We start from the raw sequence: 27,980 nt of genomic DNA on the forward strand, positions 1-27,980 counted from the left end.
TTGGAAGATGCAAAAATATACCGGAAGATGCACCAGCAACAAAACTCTGGTAGACAATTAGAGGTGCCTCACACTGAGGGACCTGGGCAACCCGAACAAGATATAAAGTATAAGGTCTCTCCCTCTCTATCTCTCTCTTCCCAGTTTTGTAAGGGAGAAAACTAAATCTCTCTCTCTCTCTCCTTTCCCCTATTTTGTAGGAAAAGAAAACTAAACATCTCTCTCTCTCTCTCTCCTCTCCTTTCTCTCTCTCTCTCTCTCATCTCGTCTCCTCCCCAGTTAAAACTCTCCTCTCTCTCTCCTCCCCCTTCTGGTCAAAATCTCTCTCTCAATCTCTCTCTCTCTCTCTTTTCTATTTTGTTTTTGTAAGGAGGAAAACTAAACTCTTTTCCCGTTTCCTCAAACTCTCTCTCTCTCTTCTCCCTCCTCTCTCCTCTCTCTCCTTCTCTCTCTATCTCTCCTTTCCCTATTTTTTAAGGAAGAAAACTAACCTCTCTCTCTCATTCTCTCTCCTCTCTCTTCTCTCCTGCTCTCCAAATCATCTCTCTCTCTCTCTCCTTTCCATTTTGTAAGGAAGAAAATAAACTCTCTCTCTCTCTCCCTCTCAAATCTCTCTCTCTCCTCTCCTCTCTCTCTCTCTCTCTCTCCCTTTCCCGTTTTTGTAAGGGAGAAAACTAAATCTCTCATTTCCCGTTTTGTAAGGAAGCAAACTAAATCTCTCTCTCTCTCTCTCTCTCTCTCTCTCTCTCTCTCTCTCTCTCTCTCTCTCTCCTCTCTCTCCTCATATTTTGTAAGGAAGAAAACTAAACTCTCTCTCTCTCTCTCTTTTCCCAGTTTTGTAAGGGAGACTAAATCTCTCTCTCTCTCTCTCTCTCTCTCTCTCTCTCTCTCTCTCTCTCTCTCTCTCTCTCTTCCCGGTTTTGTAAGGGATACTCTACTCTCTCTCTCTCTCTCTCTCTCTCTCTCTCTCTCTCTCTCTCTCCTTCCCCGTTTTGGGAGAAAGCTAAATCTCTCTCTCATTTTCCCATTTTGTAATGAAGAAAACCAGAGCCGTATATAGATATATGGCTCTGAAGAAAACTAAATCTCTCTCTCTCTCTCTCTCTCTCTCTCTCTCTCCCCAAGTGTAAACAAAGGCGATTGGTGGTGGCTGTCATTCTCTCCTATAGTAAGAAGGTCCTCCCTTTGTGTCGTTTATCATTTGACCTATTTCCCCTTATTATTTGTGTCCTCCCTCAATCCCTAGCAATAAAATGCAAACAAATAAAGGTTAATTAAAAGGAGAATGAATAAATAAGGTCTTTACAGACGAGCAAATACCTTAACCTGTAAAAAGTGTATTAGGCTAGTTTGTTATTTCGACCATTTAAGGGCCATTTCTGGACTTATTTATGACATTCGTCTCCTTTTTAGGGTAAAGGATGTGTTCTGGTCAAGGGGACGGCGCCCTTTTTGGGGAGAGTTATGGTGGGCCATGATCTGTAGGGGTCAGTTTTATGGCTTACAGGTGTTATACCTAGATAGGTTCTTGAATTGTATAGAATTCCGTTGGGCTCAATCTATTTGATACATATAGGTACGTTGTATTTGATCAGTTTTAATAGACAATTAATCTATCAATCAATAGGTTGCATTATAGCTTCTGCAATGTCACAATTTAACTTACTACCTAGCTATATATATGAGATGCTTCGTAAATCTTAACCTAACCTACGAATAGGCTAAGATTTGGCGATCAGTTCCAGAGACTCTTCGCTTTTACGTTACCGCGAGTGTTACTGGCGATCTTGCTTCAAATAAAATTCATAAAATTAATCTAATAATATTCATAAAATTAATCAGATACCTTTATCAGGTTCGAGGCATGTTTTGGCGATTGGTGGGCGAGTTTTACGTACTAGGGTAAATGACCAAATGGCCACCTCCTCGGAATGCGGCCACTTCCCAAAAAAGTGCTTGAATTTTGCCATACCTAATTTCTTAACACTCTTGGAGAGGAGTGTAGAGGTCTCAGTATGCTGCTTGGATAGACTACGTATAACTCTTGACTGCTGCTTATGGCAGCGAATTAAAGTACTTTTTCAGGAAGGTGGCCGTGTTCTTGGATTGGTTGCCGCTATGTCACCGCTCGTTCATTTGCCCTAGAAGTGTGGGTGGATATCCTTGTACATACCAGGAGAGACAGTCCAAGGGTTAAATATAGTGTTCCGATTTTATGGCGATTGGCTTTACAGTGTTTTTTGGGTTTACAGAGTTTTTTTGGGTTACACGTGCCGCTGGGAATGGAACCCCCACCTTTAACCGGGGACTGCCGTACATTGCTATCCACCAAACTGGGGGACCCGTTGAGAATGACGGACACAGGCTCCATCAATGAAAAAACCTAACCTTTCCTAGAATGCTGTGTCCTAACCTAACCAGATCATACCGTCCTAACCTGACTTAGGGCGCTGTGGCCTGATCTGGCCGAGGGTACTTTGCTCCTCCACAGGACACCCTATCAAGTAACACTGAAAACTAGAAACTTAGACCAAGTTTCCATTTGATGGTTAGTGTTAGAGCCTACTGCCGTCATTCTCAAAACTACCCCCAGACTAAATATTTGCCAGTTTTACCAAGGGTAATGAAGTCAACATGTTGTATGGCCCCCTAAGTGAAACCAAAGTACTTTACAGTATGTTGTAGGTTGTAACACAAAACCACAAGTGGACTTTTGCCTATCCTAGGATGGTTTTCTCAGTCTTATGCTTTTTTTAATCCTAAGAAGGATGTTAAACTTCAGAATATTGATTATCAGTACCTACGTCACTTCAAGAATGAGTTACAGTTACCGTTGATTTAAAAAATTCCCTCCCTTTTACCTTCAGCCAGGCCTTTAGTGTTAGATTGGGTTGGTATGGATGGGTTTCATCACATATCAAGGAATTTGCTAGTGAATTGCTCCTAATCAAATCACACCATCCTAGTTAAGATACAGGTTGTTAGATTTTGTTAAGATGCAATGGTTTGAGGTTGTATTTTTCATGTCATTACTGATTTGAAATTTTCTGTATGTATTAAATTTTGACCATTGTTTTAAGAGAGATGAATGACGATACTGTGTTGTGTAACCATCAGACTTTTCATATGAAGAAAGTGAATAATTTTAGTTTATTTTTGACATTTTTTATAAGAAGAAAATAAATAATTTTAGTTATTTTTGACATCTTTATAAAAAATTATGGTATGCAATGTTGACATGCATAAGTGCTATATCTGTCATTTGCAAATCAGGAAAGTCTGGAAATTTACCTTAGGTCAAAAACGTTTGCAACATTTGTGTTGTACTGACTTAAAATTTCCAGTTATTAGAAGTTATAGGGAATGCAAATACATTCTGGAGATGAAGACCTGGTACAGTACTCTCATTTACCAGTTATAGGCAGGGTTCACCCCCAACCTGGAAAGGACTTGGTATCACAAGGTAGGTTAGGTTTGCAAATAAAATCTGGGGATGAAGACCTGGTTACAGTACTCTCATTTGCCAGTTATAGGCAGTTTTGGCCCCTAGCTAGGAAAGGACCTGATGTCATAAGTTAGGTTAGGTTTGCAAATACATTCTGGGGTTGAACACCTGATGCAGTATACTCTCATTTGAGCCCTATCATTCATATTGTAACAAACACTTTTTAAACAGAAATTGTGACTGGTTTTGTTCATTTTAAAGTTTGTGACATGAATAGTCCATTTCAAGTGTATTTTGAAGTGTGTGTGTGTGTGAGAGAGAGAGAGAGAGAGAGAGAGTAGAAGAGTGATTACACAGATTTCAGTCTAGTTGGAGGACTGAAGATTTCCTGTTGGGGCAGACTGTCCTATGAGTTTTGGAATTTTGTCCCTGCTTTTGGTTGCAATTATTGAGATATTGTTATCAAATGTAGTTTTATCTTTATGAATATCACAATGCATACACAGCTCAGTAAGTATATACAATAGATAATGGACAACTGCTTCAAGAAGAAATACTTTATCTTTTGTAGTTTCAGGCATGGAAGGGCGCTGCCTTGTTTGCATCCGGTCAATGGACTTGGCCCCATCATCAAAAGAAGGATTCCGATGAAGATGTCGCGCTGAAGAAGACTGATAGACAACTATGGCTGGAACTGTTTTGCCAACACTCATAGAAGTGTGTGAACACTTTCAGGACTTACTTCGACTGGTAATGTATCATTTTAATTTGGTTTTTCATCTTTAAAATAAGTTTTTGTGTTGACTGAAGTGAGGGAACTTGTAGGTTGAAGGTCACCTTACATTTCCTATAATGATGTGCAGTGCCTTAAAAAATGACAAAAAAGTAAAGTATATGATTAATGGAGAATATGTGCAGTGTTAGGTGAAAAAGTTGAAGTTACTGTAGAATTAAATCTTTAAAAAATTTTAAAAAGTCTTTGGCCTTATTAAGGTAACAATTTACCTATCAAAAAAAGAAACTTAAAATGTTGACTTTTTTTACTGCAATACTTTTTAATATCTCTGTAACTTCATTTTTTAGATGATTTACGAGCAGTTGCCTCACATATTTCATAATTATCTGATTTGGCCAATGAAGGAATATGAAAGTAGTTATGTTAATTATCTAGAATACATCATGATAATTTTTTGTGCCTTCCAGGCTGCAGCAGATGGTGTTGTTGAGTCATGGGGCCTTGAAATGATGCTTCAGAATGTCAGTCTGTCCCTGCACGATGACGAAAACTTTTCAGGCCATCTACTGTACGGATTCCATTCCTTGTTATATTTATTAGCAAAGGTATTGTAGTGTTCCATTGGTAATGCAATGTTTAGAATGATTGGTTGCTCAAAATTATATGTGGTTGGTCTGTTTTATTTGGATGTTGCTGTGGATATTTAACCCAGAAGTATGACAAATTTATTGTGGTATCATTAGATGGGCTATAAATACTCATTGTTTGGGACTTTATTTTGTACAAGGCATGGTATTATCTGATAAGCATGGCAAGAAGAGTATAAGTGCTAAATAGGTGTTGTCACACAGAATGTAGCTCAATTCTTCTCATATACAAGTCGAAAGGATAGTATCTCATTATCGCCTAATGTGTCATGTGACACAAAGGTTGCCATGAAATTCCTCCACCCGTTTATGGTATTCACATCAGTACATAATTATGGGGAATTGGGGATCCTGATGCAAGTCACCTACGAGAAATCCCTTAGCCCTATTCTCCTTCCTTAACCTATTCTGGATGCATGTATTATGGTTCCTAAATATTTGAAAAACTCAACCGCATTACATAATCCTTTCACCAGGTACTAGTGGTATTTCATATAATGTTCATATTGTCTTTATTTCTGTCTTCCTTAGATGTATCTTAAATCCCAGCCATGTAAATATGTGCATTCTATTAAGCAGGTTTTGTAAACTGTTTGGCATTTTTCTGGTTAAGTATGTCAGTTTTCTATGATTATGCAAATCTAAATCTTAGTCTTCCATCTCTGACCCTTTTCTTCTCATTATGAAGTCTATGACAAGGGCAAATATTAGTTAAGGTGAATCCATGTGATGAGATTTGTCAACATTAACTTTGTCTACGCTTTATTTGTGAATGATTTCAATTAGCTATGCACCGAAGTGGTGTAAAACCTTTCCATAATAATTATCAATGGAAATTTTCACATTCATTTTAGTAACCAACAAAAGCCATTATCGGGTTTTTTTAAATTTCAAACAAAGATCTGTTTAGACATGATCTTTGATCTGTTCAACTCTGACCTTTTCTAAAACCAGATTCTTCATCTGCAAGAATTTTCATCAATTTTCTTCTCTAGCCTACTGTGGCTGAGCATGGTGGATATTCTCATCACAGCCAATGCAAGTTCAGTTGCTCCCATAGTTGCTCACACTCATTCACGTCCCCTTTCTTTGCTCCCTTTGCTGTTTTCCAATGAGTACCAATTATCAAGCCTTGTTTCATTGTTCCATATTCTGCAAAACCATCTACTAGTATGTGAGGTGGCATTTTACTTTAAGCTCTAGTCCTCTACCAAACATAAAATTGAAAAGTTTATCCTTATGTAAAGAACAGGTTGACCATTGCCTTACATTAGCATAATTGAGCATGGTGTTGCTAGGCAGTTAGGATCATGGTATATATGAAATACAAACTTTTTTTAACAATTTTGTACATATACTTTTTAAAGCCATTTAGTTAACTGTTCTGCACCTTATGTAAATCCTCTTCTTTGCTGCTTTTCAGAAATTAGATGAACTAAATCATGAAGTTCAAGGAGACAGCTGCAGCTGCGGTTGGGACAATTCTCAGCTTCCCGAACCCCAGCATAGCGACATCCACAGATATACCTCGGGGACAGTTGTGCGATGGGTGCAGGGGGAATGCTACGTTCTTCTTGCTTCCACTGCCGACGATGTGTACCCAGAAGGTGAACAGGAGAGTCAGAATGAGGAAGAAATGGAAGGGAAACCAGGGGGTGACAGTGAGGGTCAGTATGAAGAATCATATCAGCATGACAGTGTTAATAGTGAAAGCTATTTACCAGATGATGACTTTCAAAATCAGGAGGGTTACAACTCTGTTTGTCGCAATGATGATGCAGCTGAAGAAGTAGGACGAGATACACTCGAAAATAATGAATTTTCTCCCGGTGAAATGCGACAAAACTCTGAAGATAATGAGGAGCCAGATCCTTATCCTTCTCAGTCTTCGGTGGTGCAACAGAATGCAGATTTCAATAATACAATATCTGATGAAGGACCTGGAAACACAAGAGCACAGTGCCCATTAAGCACATCCCAGGGCTCTGACAGAGAGGGTAGTGCAGGTATATCTGGTTTAGAGAAGAGGCAATTTAAAGGGAAAAGGAGCAGAAAGAGGACAAGGCAATCAAGAACCAACTTGAGATTACTGAAAAGACATCGTGATGAGTCTAAGGCCAAACATTTAAAGAGTAGTAGTGACAATGTGGAAAGTAATGCCGGTAGCAAAAGTATCTCAGAAAATATGATTAGCATTTCAAGTAAATATTCTCAAAAGTTTTCAAAGAAGAGGGATGCAGATATTCAGAACATTGGTAAGGAAAATGATTTGACCGATGATGAGCAGGAAGCATGTGTTGCTGTAAAGACAGATTACAACAATGTTGAAATAAGTAGTGGTGGGAAAAGAGATTATGAAGTAATTGTCAGTGGGAAAGTCACTGGTGATGAACCATACGATTCTGCAAACAGAGATGCACATGTAAACGATACTGCAAGTACTGTGAATTCCCCAAATGATTCTTTTGAGAGCGATGTTGATCAAGATGGCACGAATGATGATAAGTCAAGTGAAAATGAAATTCAGGAAAGTAGCTGTGATATTAGCTTGGATGTAGACTGCAGTCATGCGGATCGTGAGTCTGGAGTGACGGACAAAGTAGCCTCTCATGGTGCCGTTTGTGAAGTGAATAGTGAAACACCATTAGGTGCTGTCATCAGTGAAGAGAGTATTGATGGTGATAACAGCTGTACTCTTGTCATTCATGAAGAAGAAACAAGTGAAAGTTTATCCAGAGATACCCCAGTGGAAGCTGACAAGAGCTTGTTGCAAGAAGAAGTAAAGCGTGATAGAGACGAAGGACTTCCAGCAGAGAAAACAGTCTTGAACCAGAAGGAAAGAACCTCAGAAACACCTGACATTCAATTTGACTTTTATTCTTACATGAAAGATAAGACCAATACTTCTGAAAGCTTTGTAACTCCTAATCAAGAAATATCCCAGTCTGCGAGTGATGGACAGCATAATGAATATAATGACGACAATGGTGAAGAAGACAGCGACGATGACTCTAGTTCTGTGACCTCCAGCAGCTCTTCGTCGTCATCTTCGAGTTCCTCATCGAGTAGCGATGATGATGACCGGATTAATTTCAAGCAAAGAGTTGAGCGGGCAGCTCAAGCTGCAAGAGAAGCTGAGGCATCTGCAGCAGCTTTGAAGTCAAAGAGTGGAATTCATCAAGGGGGAGTGAGAGAGAATGAGGTGTCCTTGCAGACTCGCCCTTTGATACACATGACTTCTGTTTGCCCCTCCTCCAGTTCAGTAGAACAATCGGATAATGATAATTCCCTAACAAACTCAGTAGCAGCACCTGCATCACAAATCTTTGCTCCCCCATCATCAAGCAGTCATGCTTTGGCACCTACCAGTATGCTTTGCATGAAACCAAATGAAGTTGGGCAAAACCATCCCAGCCTTAACCCGGGTCTAAACTGTCCAGAGCCTGAGGAAATCCGTCACTGCGGTCGAGATCCTGCCGATCTTCAAGCAGCTCAGGGTCTAGCTGACCTTCAGAGGGGCCAGGATCTTGTTCTTAATAGCTCTGTGAAAACAACTCCCAGTTCAATGAACTACACTAGAAACCAACCCATGGAAACTCCATTTGAGATTCGAAGGTGTGCTGGAGGGAAACGGGTGGAGTGTGTCGTTTGTGGAAAGACTTACGGTCGATTGATCAAACTGAAGCAGCATCATCTGACTCATACTGGGGAGAGACCTTGGGTGTGCAACACGTGCGGGAAAACGTTTACCAAATCTGCCTACCTGAAAGACCACTGTCTGAAATGTCACACTCCAGCCGACCAGAAACGGTTTTCCTGCTATGTCTGCCACAAGGGATTTGGAGTGAAAAGTGACCTGAATGCCCATTTGGCAACTCATGCTACCAACAAGCCCTTTGCTTGCGATATTTGTGGCCAGACCTTTGCCCTCAAGTTTACGAGGGACACTCATAAAGCACAACACACTGGATCTCGTCCATGGGCGTGCAACGTATGCGGTCGCTTATATGTCACCAAATATAAGCTACGTGCTCACATGAAAGCACATACTGGAGAACTTGTCTGCTCAGTTTGTGGTCGTCACTTCACGTCCCAGGATTCACTGGGGCGACACCAGCGCTTGCATGAGAATTCTGGTAAATCTAATGATCTCCCAGCTTGTCACATCTGTAATAAAAAGTATGCTACACCTAGTCGTTTGAAGAGACATGTCCTGACTCATGAGCGGCAGAATTCTTTCAAATGCAGTATTTGTGGAGAAGAATTTATGAACCACCAACTGTTAGCAGCTCATCAGAAACGTCACCCACAGTCTGGAGTACAACCTTCACATCGCTGTCACATCTGCAACAAACTATATGTAAGGGAGTCCGACCTTGCTCGGCACATAGCTAAGCATAATGCGACTGGGTTTTGTCAAGAAGCTAATAGTTCATCAGTTCCTGTCCCCCAGAATAAAAAATGCAACACAGATGCTGCAGATGGTGGGAATCCTCACAGTCTCAACACACTTTCTGAACCTAATGCAGCTTGTTTTATACCAAATAAGAAGACAGAACTTTATACTCAGTCTCAGACAACATCTTTAATGACAAATAATGCTCTGGCGCAGCAGACACTGGGGACAAACAGTTACCTTGATATGTCACAGTCACAGCCCCATTCTGCACCTTTAGCGCAAGCACAGCATTCAAGTGGAATAACTCAAACGCCTCTCGCAGGGCACGTGTCCCAATCGCACCCGCTTGCACGCACTTTGGCCCAGTCACAACATGTAAATGTGCTGACCCAGTCACAGCACTCGGGAACAGTTCCATCCCAGCCACTTGCCAATCCTATATCTCAGCCACAACTAGTTGGAGGTATGCCACACCCTCACTCAGTGGTTATGTCCCCCTCTCATCAAATAACCCAGCCACAACAGCAGCTTGCTAGACCAGTAAGTCAATCTCAGCACATTGTTATAATGGCACAGACGCAGCACACGCAGGCTATTGCTTCCGTCCAGCATCCCCGGGGGATGCCCCAGACACAGCAGTTAACGAGTGGAATTTCGCAAGTGCCACATTCAAGACCTTTGCCACAGCAGCAACAGACTCTTCATATGCCCAACCAGCAGCTGAATTCCGTTGTTGTGGGTCAACCACAACAGCAAGAATCTTTGTTGGATAGCAGAACTCAAAGCAATTCTCAGACATCCACTCTGTCTGCTCCAGTTTATATGTCAAGTGTACAGTATAACAGTGATATATTGCGAGCAAATATGCAAGAGAATTCATACCAACACCCACCAAGACAAAAATAACTTTGTATATAATTGTACAGTTCTAAATGTAATGTTATTTGTATAAATGTAAAAAGTTGAATGTTGGTATACCGTGCATTTAGTTAGAAATGATAAATTTGTACTTCTCATACATGTGCAACACTGTAAATCTTTAATGTAAAATTAAAAAGGAATAAGACAACTACAATGTGATGGTTTTGCCAAACTACTGTAATACAGTACCTATGTACCCAGTATTACAGATTTAAATGGGTTCTAGATATATTACATCCAGTTTTTATCAACTAGAATGGAATCATATTTATTGACTTTAAGTTTGTCCACATTTGTTTAGAAATGTGTCACAAAGTTTAGTTCCCACAGCAACAGGCACACCATACACTTTCCTTCCTCTCAAGGAAAGAATTTAGTCATGTTTGCAAATTAATTTTCACGTTTTTTGTTGTTCTATATACTGTAATAAGTGCAAAACACAGTTTTAGAGTTTTATGGTCTCATGAAAGAACACCACAAATTCACTGCCTTGACGTTAGGAACTCGACCATTTCAAAAAAAAATTTCCAGAGGACCACATTGGTTTACAAATGATAACTGGCAAATATCTTGTGACATATGTACTGGATTACTCAAAATTGCCCAAATCAGTATATTTTTTTTTTTTTTTAGAATCGTTTGACATAATTTGTAAAACAACTGGTTTTTATCCAAAAACATAACTTGGTTTCATGGAGAATTTGTATATTCGAATGGATGTACAAACCATTGCTCTACTCCAGCTGAATGAGTACGTATTTATGTCTGAAAGTAGAGAGGAGCTCACTAATTATAATCAACTAGTTTAGGGTAGGTTGTTAATTAACCTCTTTTAATGCTGATACTTTACTGATATAACTCATAAGATGAGTACGTAACGTATAAGTTGAGAATGAGCCAATGGGACTAAATTGAAACCCTGAAGGGTGGTTTGAAGTACAAAACTATGAAGCTGCCCTTACAAACACGACTATACAAACAGATGAAATGTGTCCAGATACTATTTTTAAATGACATTTCTGGAACAGGATGAGGCTAAAGTAGACCAGCAGCAGATTTACACAGACTTAGCATATTTAATTTTAGCAATGACCAGGCCATGGCATATTCACACCCTTTTGCTGCTGTAGCTAAAGTTCCCCATTTCTTTTCATCTTGGCACTTAGGGGTTTAACATTTTGGAATTTACACTACAAGTGGCTACAAATTAGATTTAACTTTTATCACAAAGTCAGCAGGTTGATAAAAACAGTTTATACCATACAGGGTACAGTATATTTATTATGGAAAAAATATGGAAAAGCCTATAGATATAATTTTCATTCTCATAAGTTAACATTCGAGTTGCCATTAGTCATTGTTATGGCTCTTAAAGATACCCGATAAAAAGTCAAAGACAGATTTCACCCATCAGCCTGAGAGTGCTCCCTCAGCACATTCATAAACTTTATAAATATCACAACTTGAAAATGATCAGTATACAGTGGAGTATCATAAGGACTTGAGCTAACTGTTACACACACTTTAATAACAAAACAGTGAATATTATATTCTTATGTATTAAGGAAAGAATAATACACATCATGCACCATTTGCAGTTAAGGTGCCGTAGTCAAAAGTATGTATACTTACTTATGAGTCCCTTTGGTTGCTTTTTTCCCTGTGTGTTGCATCCCATTGAGCTTCTGGCACCTTTCCAAAACAAAACTGAAGTAACAATTACAACTTAAATTCTGGAGACATCTTAAAAACTAATCACATTTAATGTCCTTATAAACCTAAAGCAAAAGACTCAGATTCCTTTCAAAGACACAATGCTTCATGAGACTGTCACAAAAGCTTCAACTTTCCAGTAACTTCATTGACAGCTGCCTCATCGCCAAAAATTGCTAAGACTGTCGTGGATCCCATTGGAATTTGCGTCTTCCCTGCATCTTGTACCAGGTACGTTGGAAGGTGGAGAGTCTCTGCTTTCTTCTGGAGCTCTGTCAGTTCCTTAGAATGTTTGGCTTTGAGAGTTATTTTTCTTTCCCTACAAGAGAAATGTTTTATGGTAATTTAAAAAAAAAAAAAAATCATACAACCAAATGTGAAGTTTAAAAAATGGATAAAGATCATGGCGGAGCAAAATTTATTTATGCCTAACCTCCTATTTGTTTACAAATGATTACGACATTCCAGAATTAAAAGTGAATATTCACCCGTTTTATCCACAGTTGCTCCCACATGGAACGACAATCCCACTATGCTAGACTTGCTTCAAATATAAAAACTTAGAGAACTTATGTTTTTATTGTTTGTAGTTTGCATTCACTGATAAAAGAAACATGGATAAAAACTCACTATGATACCATTTGACACAAGAAAATAGACCTATTAATGATTGTTTGACATGAAAATTTGACGTAAAGCCACTCCAGCCACTGGTGCTTTAGAGTGAATACTAGAGGGAGTTAAAGTGGTTGGACAACAAGACTGAATATAGAAGAAGAATGAAGGTAAAATAAAAAATTAAAAAGTGGGTGCAGCTAGGGGTTGAAAGGTCCCTTCTAAAAACCTTTACAAACCTACAATGCACCATGTTAGGAGCACTGATACCACTACTATTCCACTACAGGAAGGTCAATTATTATTTTTCTACATATTAAGCATTTTTCATACAAACTCATTAGTCGTCTTAGGCTAACATTGCAACAATGATTAAGGCTTGACATGACTGATGGGTTAGATAAGAAAAACTGTTTTTTTTTACATATCACTCGGAGTAGGAAGAAGTCGAACCTAGACTATTAGAATAACACATCTCAAGACTTTTTTCTGCAATGACTTATGTAGAGGAATATTCCTTGTAGTTTTATAAGAGGAAGATACTGCTTATAGTGATATTCCAGTAAGGGGCTTCACTAACAAACTCCTGAACTATGCTTACCCAAATTCTTCCCATTCCTCTAGGCTTGCCTCATACTTGTCTTTGTCCTCCATCAATAGCCGGTACAGGCCTAGTGCAGCATGCCCTACCTGTGTGATAAAAGTTTCTTTGGTATATATCAAATTTATGTCTGGAAACAGACTATACTGGCATACTACAAGCCCATACAAATGATTTGGTTTGTACTAAACAGCTATGAGTCAGGGGAATAACATTTTTGCACAAATGATTTGGTTTGTACTAAACAGCTATGAGTCAGGGGAATAACATTTTTGCAACTGCAAAAATGTAAAATTTCAAAATGACTGTGGTAGAAGAAACAATAATGAATAATTATAAAATATAAAATGAAAAACTACAAGGTTATTACATTGTTTTAGAAAATTTTAAAAGCCAAAGGTTGCTCATCGACTTTCCATGATAATCATGATGCTTCCAACCCTGCTGTTACAATGATGCACATGGTTGGAAAAGGAAGGATCTTCCAAACTCTCCATAAGTGACACTTGTTACAAGAGGAGGCAGAAATGAGTTAGGAGCACAAATGAGCGGGAACCTTCTCCATTAAGGCTGACTTATTTGTATAATATTCACCACTACTACTGAACTTGTTACTAGAAGATTAGTATCAGCATTTGAATGATACATATGTGAAAAGCATTTCTGATTTGTTGTCAGAAAACCTGGCAATTCTACTCGTTCTTACCTGACTTGCAACTTTTCCAACACCCATGTTTAGTTCTGTGTTGACAACAAAAACCATTTTGTAACAAACGTCATCTTCCTCATCAAAATCTTCCCACTCATCACTGTCTGCAGAGTCTGGCAACAAAGAAATAAAATAAAACTTTTTCCACGTTAGCACATCCCAAACTATCTGTAAATTTATTCTAAGGATTTTAGATTTTTATATATACATACAAAATACGAAATGAAAAGCTACCTTCAAGCCAAATGCATGCATGATGCAGTAGTAGTTGTAGGTCACATCTAGTCAACTTCTAGTAGTGCTGCATTTTATATAACTGAGATATTAAAGTGATGTCTAGACTATTTTGCTTATACTATAGTACTGTACATGTTTTATCTGATTACAGATATGAGGATATTCTAAAACAAATGATTTTCATCGGCTTATCTAAAACTATGAATTTCCCCTTCTATCAGTCATTTATCTACCTTATTTTTGCAAGAAACTAATAGACTTACCATTATCACTACTTTCACAGAGGGCTTCCATTTCTTCAGCTCCGAGTTCAGCTATCCATGCTAAAGCTGCATCCAAACTCTTGTTTTCAGTACACACTAATGCCTATTGCAAAAGAAATTATTGCACATGAAGACACTATAACTTGAAAGACAGATGTGAACAATAAACTCCTCTGTAGAGTTTTGAACTCCTGATTGGTGAAACACCAGGATGTTGCTTTACATGAATATTCAATTCCCCACTGGCTCACCTAAGAGGGAACTTTACCTGGCATCCCCAGAGCTTTGGCAACCTTTATGTACAATATTCCAGGGAGACGGAACAGCATTGACAACTTTATACGAGAAATAATGCAACTAACCTTCAAAGCAACAATGACATTTTTAACATGGGTTTGCATATATACATATGAATATGTACAGAATTTTTCAGTGAACACAATAGACAAGAGTTTTTACCTTCTTCGCTAAACGTTTCCCCATTCCCATTTCCAATAGCTTATCCAGCATGACAGGGTCAGCAGTCTTGTCCTTTACTAGTTGAGAGGCTCCAGAATTGGGCTTCTTCTCAGCAGTAACTTTGGCAGCAGCTTCCATAGTGTATGTTTTATTTAGGAATATGCGTAGTCCTACAAATACTGAGGCACTTCCAATCTGGATGGCAAAGGAAAGAGTGTACAGTATTTAAATTGTAGAACTACTTATCTTAAAAGGATTACTTGTCTTATTTGATTAAAATCATGAGTTCTAAAATTCCTCCTAACGCTACAACCACAATCATGCGAGTAGCTCTATCAATTAAATTGTCAATGCTTCCATGTTTATTAAACATAGGTAGACTGTTCTCACAAGAATTATTTGACAATGAAACTATAACTAAAAGATTAAGTACTTTTGAGAATAATATAGCTTTAAGACGCATATGGTGAGTCATATGGTACGGTAGAGTTAGTATTTACCCACATAGAAATTATGTGAGTTTCAGATGGTGATGACGATTCATGAAAGGAAATAGAGAAGGCTTTGACATGTCCTTTGTACAACCCCTGAGCATTGTTGTTACTATGTGGAAGAAAAAGTAAAAGAGAGACATGAGTGGTGGAATTTGCCAGAGCACACCCTTTTGTTTTATAATGGTCAGCTTCAAACAAGGCAAGGTAATACAGGCAGTCCCCGGGTTGAAAACCGAAAATTGTCGTAAGCCGGAACAGTGTCAAAAATCCTAAGAAAACCTTACTTTTAATGCTTTGGGTGCATTTAAAACTATGTAAACTGCATTCTTATTGCATTTTTCATAAGAACAAACCTTTGAATATTCATTACTATGCATTTTTGGTGTCATATTTCAATCTGCCAGATCAGCGTTGTAGGCGTCGTAACCCTGGAAATAATTTCTGATGAATATAATTGAAAAGCGCCTTAACCTCAGAACGTCGTAAGACAAACCCGTCCTAACCCGGAGACTGTTTGTACTACGATACTTCAATTCTAAGCCAGCACAAAAATTTAATATCTGAAATTGTCAAAAGATGACCATTTTGACTTTTACAAATAAAAATATGATGGCTTGCATAACTTTCTAAGTTCAATGTCACTGTTTTGATGGAAATCCATTATACAGGCGGTCCCCGGGTTATGACGGGGGTTCCGTTCTTGAGACGCGTCGTAAGCCGAAAATTGTCGTAAGCCGGAAAATCGTCAAAAATACTAAGAAAACCTTACTTTTAATGCTTTGGGTGCATTGAAAACTATGTAAACTGTATTCTTATGGGATTTTTCATAAAAAAAACCTAAAAATATTGACTATTTTGCATTTATGGTGTCATATTTCATCTCCCAGATGAGCGTTGTAGGCGTCGTAACCCTGGAACATGCGTCGTAACCCTGAAAATAACATCTATTGACAAGCGTCGTAACCTTAGAACGTCGTAAGCCGACACCGTCGTAACCCGGGACAGTCGCCTGTATAGATCTCAATCACTGGGAATAATGGGAGCTTGAAGCACAAGTGCTATTCACATGTGACTGATGCTTGTTTCTGGAAAAAAAAAATGCAGTGCCTATGGTGACCTAAGTATTAATACATTACATACTCAAAAATGAATTCATGATTATTTTTGTTTTATGTTTTTTTTCATTATCATGTCAGTGTATCTAGTTTGAGAATGGCTGCCTTGTGTGTAAGACATGCTGATGATCTTGAGTGATATGTTTTGTATTTCCAAATAAATAAAATTTATCCACCTGAAAGTAACTTATGCCAGGTCCTGACCTAACCAGAATTTATATCTACCTAACCTCACTTAGGGCGCCATGCCCTGACCTGGCTGGGCAGGGGGCTTTCACAAACAGACACCCCAAAATAACATTAAACATCGTTGACAATTGATTACCTTTCATTTGGAGGTTGTCCCGTCTTTCTGCAAACTACCGGAAATATCAGACCTCAATAACAACCTACCAAAAACCCTTTGGGGTCACTATCTTCGACAGAAAAATGATATTTTTAAGTCCAAAAATAGGGTAAATGACAGGTGGCGACATAGCGGCCAACTCTCGTGGAACGTGGCCACTTCCCAAAAAAGCGCCTGAACAGGTTAAAATACTGAATGACTAGCCTCTACCGTAGCGCAACCACCTTCCCGAAGTAGTACATTAACACGTCCTGTAACCCAAGATAGACATCAGTCAAGATCCAGCGTCCATTGAAGCAACACCTTGAGACCTCTACTTTCCTCTTGAAGTACGTTTTTTCTCCAGCCATTCAGTATTTTACCTTAATGCCATTATTTCATAATTTGGGAGAAAACACTTACTTCGAGAGGAATGTTGAGGTCTCGGTGTGCTGCCTGAACAGGCCACAACTCTTGACTGACACTCATGGCAGCGAATTAAAGTACTTTTTCAAGAAGGCGGCTGCGTTCCTGGATCGGTGGCCGCTACGTCACTGCTTAGTCGTTTACTACCCTATCTCGGAAAGATTCCCTACATTAAAAAGATGGGAAAAAGATATCTTTTAAATCCAAACATACGAAAACGGCTAAAATTTTACCCTATAATTTTTTTTATTAAATCTGAAAAATCTATATTGCATAAATTGCATTCAAACGGCCGTCAGTATTTCTTGGTCATCTGCTGTACCCTTTTCCTTCATTTTTACTATTATTTCTTCAAAATTATCTATAGTCTATAGGGTAAACAATCATGGACGATCCATCGTCTTCACGTTGGCCGGGTCTTATTCACTCGATATCTAATTGGTGAAACAAGACTACAATTACAACTTTAAGCATACCATTCAAAAGACTGAAGTTTCTTCAACATAATGTGATATATGGAAAAACCCATACGAACTAAAATAAGCATGTGATGCTCGTCGTAAAATAAGTTTTCAAGGCAGTTTTGAAATCCAATATGGCGGCTATCATCAGGCTGGCCGGTCTAACCACGGACAATCCACCATCTTTCCCAGCCTTCCCAGCACTCATTTGAACAATGTTAGCGTATATATGTAACGTTTATTGATCTTACTCATATTAGAGTTGTAATCAGCACAATAAAACAACATTTTGTTGCCTATATTAGTGAAAGTATGAAACTTGTTATTCCTGGGGTCATGGTTTGAACTGAATTCATTTTTACCTTGTAATCGGTGGTTTTATCCTCACTGCCATCACAACTGAAACCACAGTGCTTACTTGATTGTAATTATACACATTATTGGTCTTAATCCACTCCAAATTGCACTTGAACCACGTTGCTGTTCCTGGTTCCTAAGCGCTCACTCCACAAACACCGTTACGAGCAGCAGACGATGGCACTGTTTATGAGGTGCAAAGCTTTATTCCCTTAATTGTTTACTTTACTCATTATTTAGTTTAACTTTACTTTGTTACCTCAAAATGTTTATTTAATTCATGTCTATTATCCCTTTTTTGCAACCAAATTACCCCAAAAAATTACAGATATTTCTAAAGTAGATACAATCCAATGTTTCTAACCTTGTCGTACATCTGGCTGCTGAAAACCATCGTGGAGCAGACGACGGATTAGTGGATTATAATTTTTTTTTTTGCTAGCACTTTTCATTGATTTAAGTCTATATTAGTATTTTGATTTTTTTTAATAACTGTATGCCAGAAATAAATGCAATGTTTGCATGCTAAGAATGGCAAAATCATCGTTGCCACATTAGTGGAGTTTCACACATACGCTGATGCATTATTTTAAACTATTTCCATGAATTCTAGTTGTCATAGTAATGCAATAATGATGAAATTGCTTTAATATTTATGTATATATACTTCCAATACATAGGCTTTCACTAATTTCCACGTTTTGTGTAAGTCTTATACCCAGTTTGGAGGGTGAACACATACCAACTGGCAACAGTGTATAAATATATCAGTCAATAGGCAGGTAACAACCGAGTGAATCGTTACATATATCCACCAATGTAAACTATTATTAGATAGATAGATGCAAAAATCACAGAAAATAAGTTCAAACTGAAGCAACTTTCAGAGAGAGAGAAGGGAAGGTGAAGGAAGGAAGAAGGACAGGGGTGGCGGTGGAGATGGGGGGAGAGGGTAGGTTGAGCTTTTTACTGCTGTGTTCGTATCCATTTCTGGATAATGGAGTTTTTGTCTCTTGGTACAAGGACAAGTGTCGTTATTCTTTACGATTAGTAATTCACAATACCCTTGTAAATTACGGCACTGGGTGTAATACACTATAGCAAAATCTTGTTCTGATACGAGTGTTTGTTACAGAAATATTGTCAAAAAACGAGATTGCACTGTCTCTGAAACCCATAGTAGGTATGCTCCTTAGTTGTCAATCAAGTTTTTTGTAATCAAGTATTTTTTACAAGCTAGCTATTGTATAAATTTGTATTTTTCTCAATAAAAACATATGCTCCTCAATGCTAACTTTCCTTTTTTAACGACTTTCTGGTCATTGCAAATTCGGCCCCATTAATTTCTTATGGTGCGAATACAGGCAAGAGGCCCTGGGAGCGAAAGCGATTGCGTCACACTACGGCGGTAATCTAGCAGTAAAACATCTTCATATATCCAAAAAGTAAATAATAAAGATATATATGCGCATTACCATTATAACAATTACATACATGAATAGCTGATAACAATCTGCATGACTGGTAAACTGTTCTGCAAGAAAGTTGAGTATAGCAATTCATTTACAATTGGTACGAAAGTCAAGATGTTGTGACGTCATAATACAGGACTTAAAAAAACGTTCTAATTCCGAAAAATAATTATTTAAATTTGAATCAGGAATCGAGTTACTTTTTCAAAAACGATTATTTTCAAATTAATCATCATAAATATGTAAAATATTAATGTCTTACTATTTATTTAAATAATTATCTAGTGCACGCTTCGTCGTCTTCTTCTACCAAAACTGTAGTTTCATTAAAAACGTTGTGGCAAGGGACCGTTTTACAATTGTTGTGATGAAAGTGCCCCAGCGTCTATGGGTACAAGTGGTATGCGGATTTAGCACAGGAAATGGGAAGTTTGTTGACACAAGCGATTCCGCAAACATTGAGATGGCGTCAATCTTCTGAAGTTTTTCAATAGTAAGTAAAAATTTCGAAAGCGTTTTGGTGTTGTGGGCCTGCGTTGGCCGCCCTTTTCATTACCCTCTGTTTAAATCTTAAAATATGGCCTTAATTTCTAACTCTCGAGAAAAGACTTACTTCAAGGGGTATTTCTACAGAAGCAATCCGCACGGACTGCAAGGAACATAACCGCGGATACGACATCCACTAGGAATTGGGGCGTCCAATGTATTCCGCCATGTTTAGTACTGACCCCGGGGGGTTTAACCCTCTTACGCCGAAGCCCTAAAAATCAAAACCTCTCCAGTATGCCGGCGCCGGTTTGGAGTGAGTGCGGAAGCGGAAAAAATAATTTTTTCAAAAAATCACAGCGCGCTTAGTTTTAAAGATTAAGAGTTCATTTTTGGCTCATTTTTTTTGTCATTGCCTGAAGTTTAGTATGCAATCATCAGAAATGAAACATAATATCATTATCATATGTAAACAATGCGATATATGGTAGCGAAAAAAAAAATTCATAGATAATTGTATTCAAATCACGCTGTGCAAAAAACGGTCAAAGCTAACGAGTTACTTTTTTTTTCGTTGTATTTTACACTAAATTGCAATCATTTTGATATATAATACATAGTAAAACAATAAAAGCAACACCGGAAAAATATTATCACAAAATGATGTACGAATTCGTAACGCGCGGACGTAAAAAAAATGTTATTTTCAAAAATTCACCGTAATTCTAAATATTGTTCTAGAGACTTCCAATTTGTTTCAAAATTAAGACAAATGATTGAATATTACGATACTGTAAGAGTTTTAGATTAGAATTGCAGATTTCGACCATTTAGGACGAGTTAAATTTGACCGAATGTCGAAATTTTTTTATATATATTTTTTTATATGCACATATTTCGGAGATGGAAAAAGCTACAACCTTCAATTATTTTTTATTGTATTTTTCATGAATTTGCGCACATTTTGATATATAAAACTCTATAAAACGGCTAATATGAAAAGGAGCAAATATTAGGATAATGCGATGTACGTATTTCGGAGACTTGTGGCCGCGAATCGGCGCGCGGAGTGAAGGTAAATATATTTTTCAAAAATTCACCATAAATCACAATATTGTTCTAGAGACTTCAAATTGGTTTCAAAATGAAGATAAATGACGGCATATTACTAGGCCATAAGAGTTTTAGCTTACAATTGCGGTTTTCAACTATTTCGGTAGAGTCAAATTTGATCGAACGTGGTTTTTTTTCTATTTATCGTGATTTATATGCAAATATTTCAAAAAAAGAGAAAAGCTACAACCTTCAATCATTTTTAGTTGTATTGTACATGAAATTGCGCACATTTTCATATATAAAACTTTATGTAACAGCTAATTTTAAATGGTGCAAACATTTCGACAATCGCACAAAAAAATTCTGATTTTTTCAGAAAGAGTTTACCCGCACGGACGTAAGGAAATTGTTTTTTTTTTTTCATAAATTCACCATAAATCGAAATATTGTGCTAGAGACTTCCAAGTCGTTGTAAAATGAAGTTAAATGATTGAATATTACTAGAATATAAGAGTTTTAGCTTACAATTGCGTTTTTCGACCATTTCGGTAGAATCAAAGTTGACCGAAAGCTGAAATTTTTTCACTTAACGTTATTTATATGAAAATATTTCGAAACTGATAAAAGCTACAACCATTGGTTGTTTTTTGTTGTATTGTGCATGAAATTTCCCACATTTCCATATATAAAACTTTATGTAACGGCAAATTTAAAAGGGTGCAAACATTAGGACAATCGCAAGAAAAAATTTATCGGAAGAGTTATCGCACGAACGTAAGGAAAAAGTTTTTTCATAAATTCACCATAAATCGAAATATTGTGCTAGAGACGTCCAATTTGTTGCAAAATGAAGGCAAATGATTGAATATTACTATAATATAAGAATTTTAGCTTACAATTGCGTTTCTCGACCATTTCGGTAGAGTTAAAGTTGACCAAAAGCTACAATCATGAGAATTTTTTTGTTGTATTTTACATGAGATTGCGCACATTTTCATATATAATACTTCATGTAAAGGATAATTTAAAATGGTGCAAAAATTATGTCAAAGTGACGAAATAATTTTTGAGATGTGTCACTGATACTTTTTAGTGCGATAAGAAAGAAATTCGCGCTTGCGTGCCTGCGTAGCGATTGTAGACAAAACAACGCCTTGATCCGTGAACTCCCAGCATCCCCCAAGGCGCGTGATTCAAAAGTGTTCGGCTGGTAGGCCTATAAGTATTTTTCCGCGAATTTAAAAAAAACTTTTTTGAGCCGACGTATGATACGTCCAATCGGCATACGGGAGACATTTTGACTCGACGTTTAATACGTCCAATCGGCGTAAGAGGGTTAATTACAGTGGTCCGAATAAATATTACTTAAAATTCTTGTTCAGTAGGTAAGACTGCATAGAAAAACCGCAACTGCCATAGTCTAGGCCGCAGCGGATAAGTACCCTAGATCTACCCTTCGAGGCCTTTAGCTCCTTCTCTCACCAACAACAACTCGTGACTGATGACCATCTCCAGTGTCAGGACGCGTTAAAAGTACTTTTTCGGAGGGTGGCCAGCCATGATAGTCGATGAGTTGGCCAGTCCAAGCTGTGTTTTACCCTATTTTCTAGCCTACTACCTATTTAGGCTAGGATCTACTACCTAGCCTAGTAGGTAGCTATCAATCTACTATCCTGTTACTACTAGGTAGTAGGTATCTAGGTATACACCCCACTTGCTGCAGCCGACAAAAATGACCGGAAATTAATAATTTTTATGGCTCTGAATCGTAGCTAAGGTCAAATTAGGTGAAAGATAATATAGGTACCTTAATTTCTTGGAATTAGAAAAATATCAAAATTGGTCACACGGGCGGTTGACCTTTGACCTTAGCTCACATTGTACTGACCAAGTGGCAGGTGACCCAAACAGGTCAAACTAGCGAGAAGAAGGTCACTGAAATTTACTCACCTCTCGTCGTTGAGAGAGAAAATATGACGTCACATTAACAGGTAATTGATGGTTCCCTTTAAGGGTTCAATGCTTGCATCAGGGGATGCAAAGTGTTCCTTAACATGCCGGACATTCTTCCAATGTAGTAGTAATAGTAGTAATAGAGAAGACTTACTCTGGAAACTGCTCTCTTTCCTTTCTCGTTTTATTCATCCTATGATTATGTCAAGTTTGTTTATCGTCTCTGTAATACCATATTACATTCTTATGATAAAAAATCCTTTTAATTGTCGATCATCTGGCTGATGCAATTTCGGTTTGGCTTTGTAATGGTGCGGCAATTTCCACGGGAGAACGCACTCATTCGCTTTTATTGCATTTTGTAGGTTTCTTTTTCGTCCTTTTCTCATGCCGCTGACATATTTCCTGTTCTCTCTGTCACTCTTCCAGCTTTTCATCTTATTTTATTGACATTTCTACATACAAATTCTCTTAAACAAAATAGGGTTTAAGTTTCTTTATGAAAGTCTTCAATTCCTCAATCTCCCTCAGCTCAAGAGGAAGCTTGTTGTATAATCTAGAAGCTGCATATCTTTAAAGGCTCTGAAGTCACAGACTGAAGGAAAAGGCGGTTTAACCACTTTGAAATAATCTATAACTAGTCTTGTAGGTCTGCCAGGTCGGTTTATCGGTTGTATAATCTGTCATAGGTCTTTCAAATACGGGGGAGGGCCGGTCTTGACAACTTGCTGTACCCAAACACGTCACTTAAATATTATATTAGACGAATAAGCAAAGCAACTTGGAAACTATGAACTTGTCACATCTTTTTTTATCTTATAAAAATGTGTATGATGGCATCTTGCTATATCCGTAAAAAAAAAAAAGTCTTTTCAGAAATGGCGAAGTAAACTGAAAATTAAGTTCATTCAGAATTGGTTAGTTGTGGTCGAGAGAGTATATATAATAATAATAATATTATAAGATGAAGATAAATGAGTTATATATGAATGATAATTATTATATATCTGGGTTGCGTCAATAAGGAGGTGCAGTTACATAGGTATCATTTCCCATGACCGACTCCTAAGTACTCACGATCTAGACGGCTGAATTTTTTCTTTTCTACTTTTCTTTGACAACAATCAGCTGATAAGTAGGACAAAAGTTCAAATACCGGTGTAGAATTTCTAGGTAAAGCTGTTATTTTATAGGACAATATTTTTATACATATTTTAACTAGATTTTCGTGAATAAGATTACAAATGTTAGCTTTTACCTATTTCAGGTTTTTCTTTTTACCTAATTTGACAATAGCCTAGGTAGCTAGACATCCATTTTTCTAACCAAGTAAATATAGGGTAAAAAACCGCATGGTACAGGGGTGTACCATGTACGATCAGTGTGTACAACCCTAAGAAAAGTACTCCTGATACCGGAGTAGAGGTATTTAGCTCCGTTTCTCACCAACAAGAAGTTGCGTCTGATGCCCATCTCCGATGTCAGGACGCGTTAAAATGTACTTTTTTCGGGGTTGTACACATTGATCGTACATGGTACACCCCTGTACCATGCGGTTTTTTTACCCTATCACGTTTCATATTCGTCATTTATATAACTAAGAATTATTTTACTTAGATATATCTCGGTTATCATCTTAATTTGAACCATTATCTTATTTTGGACGTGAAATTATCTTCTTGTATTGGGGGGGGCCCACAGTGCGCCCCATGCGATGCACTGTAAGCATCACTTAACTCACTTTGCAGCGTTCCTTCGGCCCCTAGCTGCGACCCCTTTTGTTCCTGTTACTGTATCACCATTCATATTCTCTTTCTTCCATCTTCCTTTCCACCCTCACCTAATGATTTTTTTACCTACCGTTATGCCTTTCAGACATTTTGACTGTCGGTTTCCTTTTCAGCGCTGAATGACCTCATAGGCTACCTAGCTCCTAGTGTTTGGTCATTGGCCTAAATCCTTAATAGGCAGTCCCTGCTTATTGGCGGCATTGGTTAACGGTGTTTCGGTTTTACGTCGCTCGGCTGATGATGTCGTTAACCAGATTTTCGGTGTCAGTCAGCGATTTTCAGCGCTGCTTAGCAGTTTATTGGCGGTATATCGGTACTAAATGCGGTTTAAATGCTGTTTATTACCATAGATACTGTGATGTTCCGGTTTTTCACAATTTTCGGTTATCAGTGCTTGGCCAGGAATGTAGCCCCCAATGTTAACCTGCGATTGCCTGTATATTCTATTCAGTTCTAGTTTTGGATAGATTGTGGGTTCCAGTGGGAGACGTCCCACTAGATAAGATGACTAGGTATACCCTAGGTTAGAGGTTAGGTTAGGTTAGGTTAAATCCATCCTTGTATTTAATTTGTTTTGTAGTGTCTCCCAGCCAATAAACCACACTTTCCCACTGTTTTCCCACAAATTGTTAAACAAAAAGCTTGGGTTACCTTTCTCTAAAAGTAGTCATTGCTAATAAAACTAATATCAGAAATTTCCAAAGCACACATTAAAAGATAAGAAAATTATATTTTCTTGCTCAGAATGCAATATGTTACCGCAGTCCCTGGTTACCGGTGGCTCGGTTAATGGCGATCCAGTTTTATAGCTCTTGTTTATCGGCATAAAATTGGTTTTGAAGTGTTCTGGAGGATATGATTGCATAAAGTGAAAACTTTTGTCTTTTGAATGATGAACTCTGCAAGTGATGCTGATGAAGTTGTAAATTGCCATGAAGTGTTTTGTATCACTTACATGTAAGATAATTTCACTATTTTGGATTCATTCATACTTTAATGTACTTTTGACGAAAGAATGCATCATTGTGCATGAAATGGAAATTTACTTGACATCTCCAAGAATAGTAAGACAATTCTGTTATGATGAAGTAAACAAATATTTGGTGTATTACCTTTAATTGCAACATTGACTAGTGTTGCTTTATTCTATTACATAGGCTTAAGTAATCAGGAAATTAAAGAAACACTATTTAGGTGATAAGTTGAGATCATCCCTACCAATATAAGCTCTTCATGTCTGAGCTGTTAACTATTCTTATTTATTGGCTCTTTGGCCTTGCTTATATTTCCTAACCGTACTTAGAGGGCCCTCATGTATTCCTGTGATTGATTTACTCATTTTGGAGCTAAGTTAAGGCAATAGAAAATTGATTATTGTTGTGGTACAATTTTGTCAGACATTTACAGTTCAGTTTGTCATTTTTTGTAATAATTTATGTTGTTTTCAGAAATAGATTAAAAATGTTAATGAAAAAGTTGGTTGGTCGTACGGCATCTTCCCTTACCAGGAGTTTATCAACAAGAGCACGACCATTTCCTGTTCTCCAGGACACTGTTGATGTTTCTTGTCCTCAGTTGGCAGATGGCAGGGCTAAAGCTGAGGGTCGTTTAGCAGAGCTTCAAAAACTCAGTAGCATATGCTTAGCCGGAGGTTAGGAAATTGTACCTGCTATGTTTCTCTAAACTTTTATTACACTGAAGTTACAAGTAATGTAACAGGTAATTTTTTTGCACTGATTGAATGTTTTCCTTCAAACCTTGGACATAATTGTGTCTTGCTATATTTTACAAATGTCTTTTCATTCTTTTTTCCAGTTTTGTTTTGTCTTAATTCAAGAAGACTCAACAGTATTATAAGGAGACTTACTAGTATTATAAAAAATATAGTAGTGATCATACTACATCTTGGGTAAAAATAGGAATGTATCTCCTTAAATCATTGAAGTGAACTGTTGTTATCCAAATGTTACCAAGAGGTATTTATATCAGCATTCTGTCATTACCTACTACATGAGACTAATTTTATATTTAAATAATTTCTTATTTATACAGGAGGAGAAAAAGGCATCGCCTTACATGTTAAGAGAAATCGCAAGATGTTGGTTCGAGATAAACTGAAATATATTTTGGATGATGACACAGATTTCCTGGAGTTTGCTTTGCTTGCTGGGTTGGGTCAACCTTATGGTGATGTTCCATCAGCTGCTGCCATTTGTGGTAAGTTTCATGGCTGCATGATTTCATTAAATTGACTGTAATATAATAAATTTTCTACAAATTTTAAGCACTCAGTGCCACTCGTATTTCAAGTGCCTGGTGAAGGGTTGGCAAAGCAGTATCTAATTAGAAGTTTAAAAGAAGGGGTATCCCTCTACTTCACTTTTCAGAAGGTTTTTATCATTAATAAAGTGTCTTTTAGAGCTTACATGCATTGATTGTGGTTCACTGGGCCACACTTTTTTTTATATCTACATTTATTCTTTTTAAAATTATTCATTACAGTATTTGATGTTTAGCATTTTATTTTTATTTTTGCCTAATTTTGATTACCTTACTTATGAATTTTGATGTAATACAACACTTTTATGTATTCGTGAGCAGCTTGTTGGTGAGCTACATTTTTTTCATTTTTAATTAGTTTTGTTTTCACTGATAACAGTTGACTATACAATTCTCTTCTTCCATGTATTTCTTTTTTACTTGATGGTAAAAATTTTAAAGAATGCAACTCCTTGTTAATATCTCTGTTATTTTTATTTTTTGTTTTATACCTGATTTTTTTTTTCAATTACATACTAGTACTTCACCAAAAATGAGATACCACAGAGTTGTATATTTCTGTTTGTCAGTGTTTTCATGCATGTTTCCTCTATAGAAGCTGTAGGTTTGTTTTCATGCATAATTCCTTGACTGATAGCATTAGTTTTTCCTGTTTTTATACCCTGTTCCTTTCCAAAGGATTTTTTTATGTGATGCACTGCACAGCAAATTATGATAAAGTTAGTGTACCATGACTTTAGTTGTATGGAGCTCATGCTAATCCCTTTATTTTCATTTTGGTTGTTTTTACCAATTAAACCAAAAATACTATGAATACTTTGCAGAGACTAGCAAGTTTTTTAGTATATCTTCATCAGCAAAGTTTGACGGATGTAATGGAATCTTGAACTGGCCCTAAGGACCCTAGTGAGAGAATTGGAACCTCTGAAGCAGGCTTACCTAAAGGATCTCACTTAAAAACTCCCTATTTGTTAGTAGTATTCACTTCAGCTATCATAGCTTGTATATAGTATTGTGCTC

General features: G+C 37.5%; 3 protein-coding genes across 6 annotated transcripts in view; 2 read left to right on the forward strand and 1 right to left on the reverse strand.

Moving 5' to 3' along the window:
• Positions 1-1,015: 1,015 nt before the first annotated feature.
• LOC135199448 (uncharacterized) lies at positions 1,016-10,296 on the forward strand. 2 transcript variants are annotated; one of them, XM_064227502.1, is made up of 4 exons: positions 1,016-1,168; positions 4,017-4,195; positions 4,649-4,786; positions 6,252-10,296. In XM_064227502.1, exons 2-4 carry the CDS (start codon positions 4,130-4,132, stop codon positions 10,131-10,133), a joined length of 4,086 nt encoding a protein of 1,361 aa, XP_064083572.1. In that variant the 5' UTR covers positions 1,016-1,168; positions 4,017-4,129; the 3' UTR covers positions 10,134-10,296. The 2 variants fall into 2 exon arrangements, with proteins under 2 accessions (XP_064083572.1, XP_064083573.1); XM_064227503.1 differs by having other exon boundaries at positions 1,033-1,168; positions 4,023-4,195.
• Positions 10,297-11,400: 1,104 nt separating this feature from the next.
• On the reverse strand, positions 11,401-23,044 carry LOC135199449 (probable peptidyl-tRNA hydrolase 2). 2 transcript variants are annotated; one of them, XM_064227505.1, is made up of 6 exons: positions 22,888-23,044; positions 14,746-14,940; positions 14,287-14,389; positions 13,784-13,899; positions 13,078-13,166; positions 11,401-12,180 (listed from the first exon to the last, which is right to left on the reverse strand). In XM_064227505.1, exons 2-6 carry the CDS (start codon positions 14,881-14,883, stop codon positions 11,979-11,981), a joined length of 648 nt encoding a protein of 215 aa, XP_064083575.1. In that variant the 5' UTR covers positions 14,884-14,940; positions 22,888-23,044; the 3' UTR covers positions 11,401-11,978. The 2 variants fall into 2 exon arrangements, with proteins under 2 accessions (XP_064083575.1, XP_064083574.1); XM_064227504.1 differs by lacking the exon at positions 22,888-23,044 and adding an exon at positions 17,103-17,183.
• An 870-nt stretch (positions 23,045-23,914) lies between these two features.
• The window catches only part of LOC135199450 (probable methylcrotonoyl-CoA carboxylase beta chain, mitochondrial), a 32,677-nt gene continuing 28,611 nt past the window's right edge, over positions 23,915-27,980 (forward strand). Inside the window, exons 1-3 of one of the 2 annotated variants that reach the window (XM_064227506.1) lie at positions 23,915-24,063; positions 26,129-26,331; positions 26,733-26,897. In XM_064227506.1, coding sequence (XP_064083576.1) covers positions 26,142-26,331; positions 26,733-26,897 — 355 coding nt within the window. In that variant the 5' untranslated portion in view covers positions 23,915-24,063; positions 26,129-26,141. The remainder of the gene's footprint in view (positions 24,064-26,128; positions 26,332-26,732; positions 26,898-27,980) is intronic. The other variant, XM_064227507.1, reaches the window with a different exon arrangement.

The sequence above is a fragment of the Macrobrachium nipponense genome, chromosome 25 (assembly GCF_015104395.2).
Source record: "Macrobrachium nipponense isolate FS-2020 chromosome 25, ASM1510439v2, whole genome shotgun sequence".
NCBI lineage: Eukaryota > Metazoa > Arthropoda > Malacostraca > Decapoda > Palaemonidae > Macrobrachium > Macrobrachium nipponense.

Excerpts from the sequence above, each read along its gene's own strand:
- LOC135199449 (XM_064227504.1), bottom strand. The coding sequence starts at position 17,168 with ATGAGTGTCAGTCAAGAGTTGTGGCCTGTTCAGGCAGCACACCGAGAC. Across the intron at positions 14,941-17,102 it reads ACCTCAACATTCCTCTCGAA|ATTGGAAGTGCCTCAGTATT; the intron begins GTAAGTGTTTTC and ends TTTGCCATCCAG. Across the intron at positions 13,900-14,286 it reads CTGTGAAAGTAGTGATAATG|ACTCTGCAGACAGTGATGAG; the intron begins GTAAGTCTATTA and ends CTTTGTTGCCAG.
- LOC135199448 (XM_064227502.1), top strand. The coding sequence starts at position 4,130 with ATGGCTGGAACTGTTTTGCCAACACTCATAGAAGTGTGTGAACACTTT. Across the intron at positions 4,196-4,648 it reads TTCAGGACTTACTTCGACTG|GCTGCAGCAGATGGTGTTGT; the intron begins GTAATGTATCAT and ends TGTGCCTTCCAG. Across the intron at positions 4,787-6,251 it reads TGTTATATTTATTAGCAAAG|AAATTAGATGAACTAAATCA; the intron begins GTATTGTAGTGT and ends GCTGCTTTTCAG.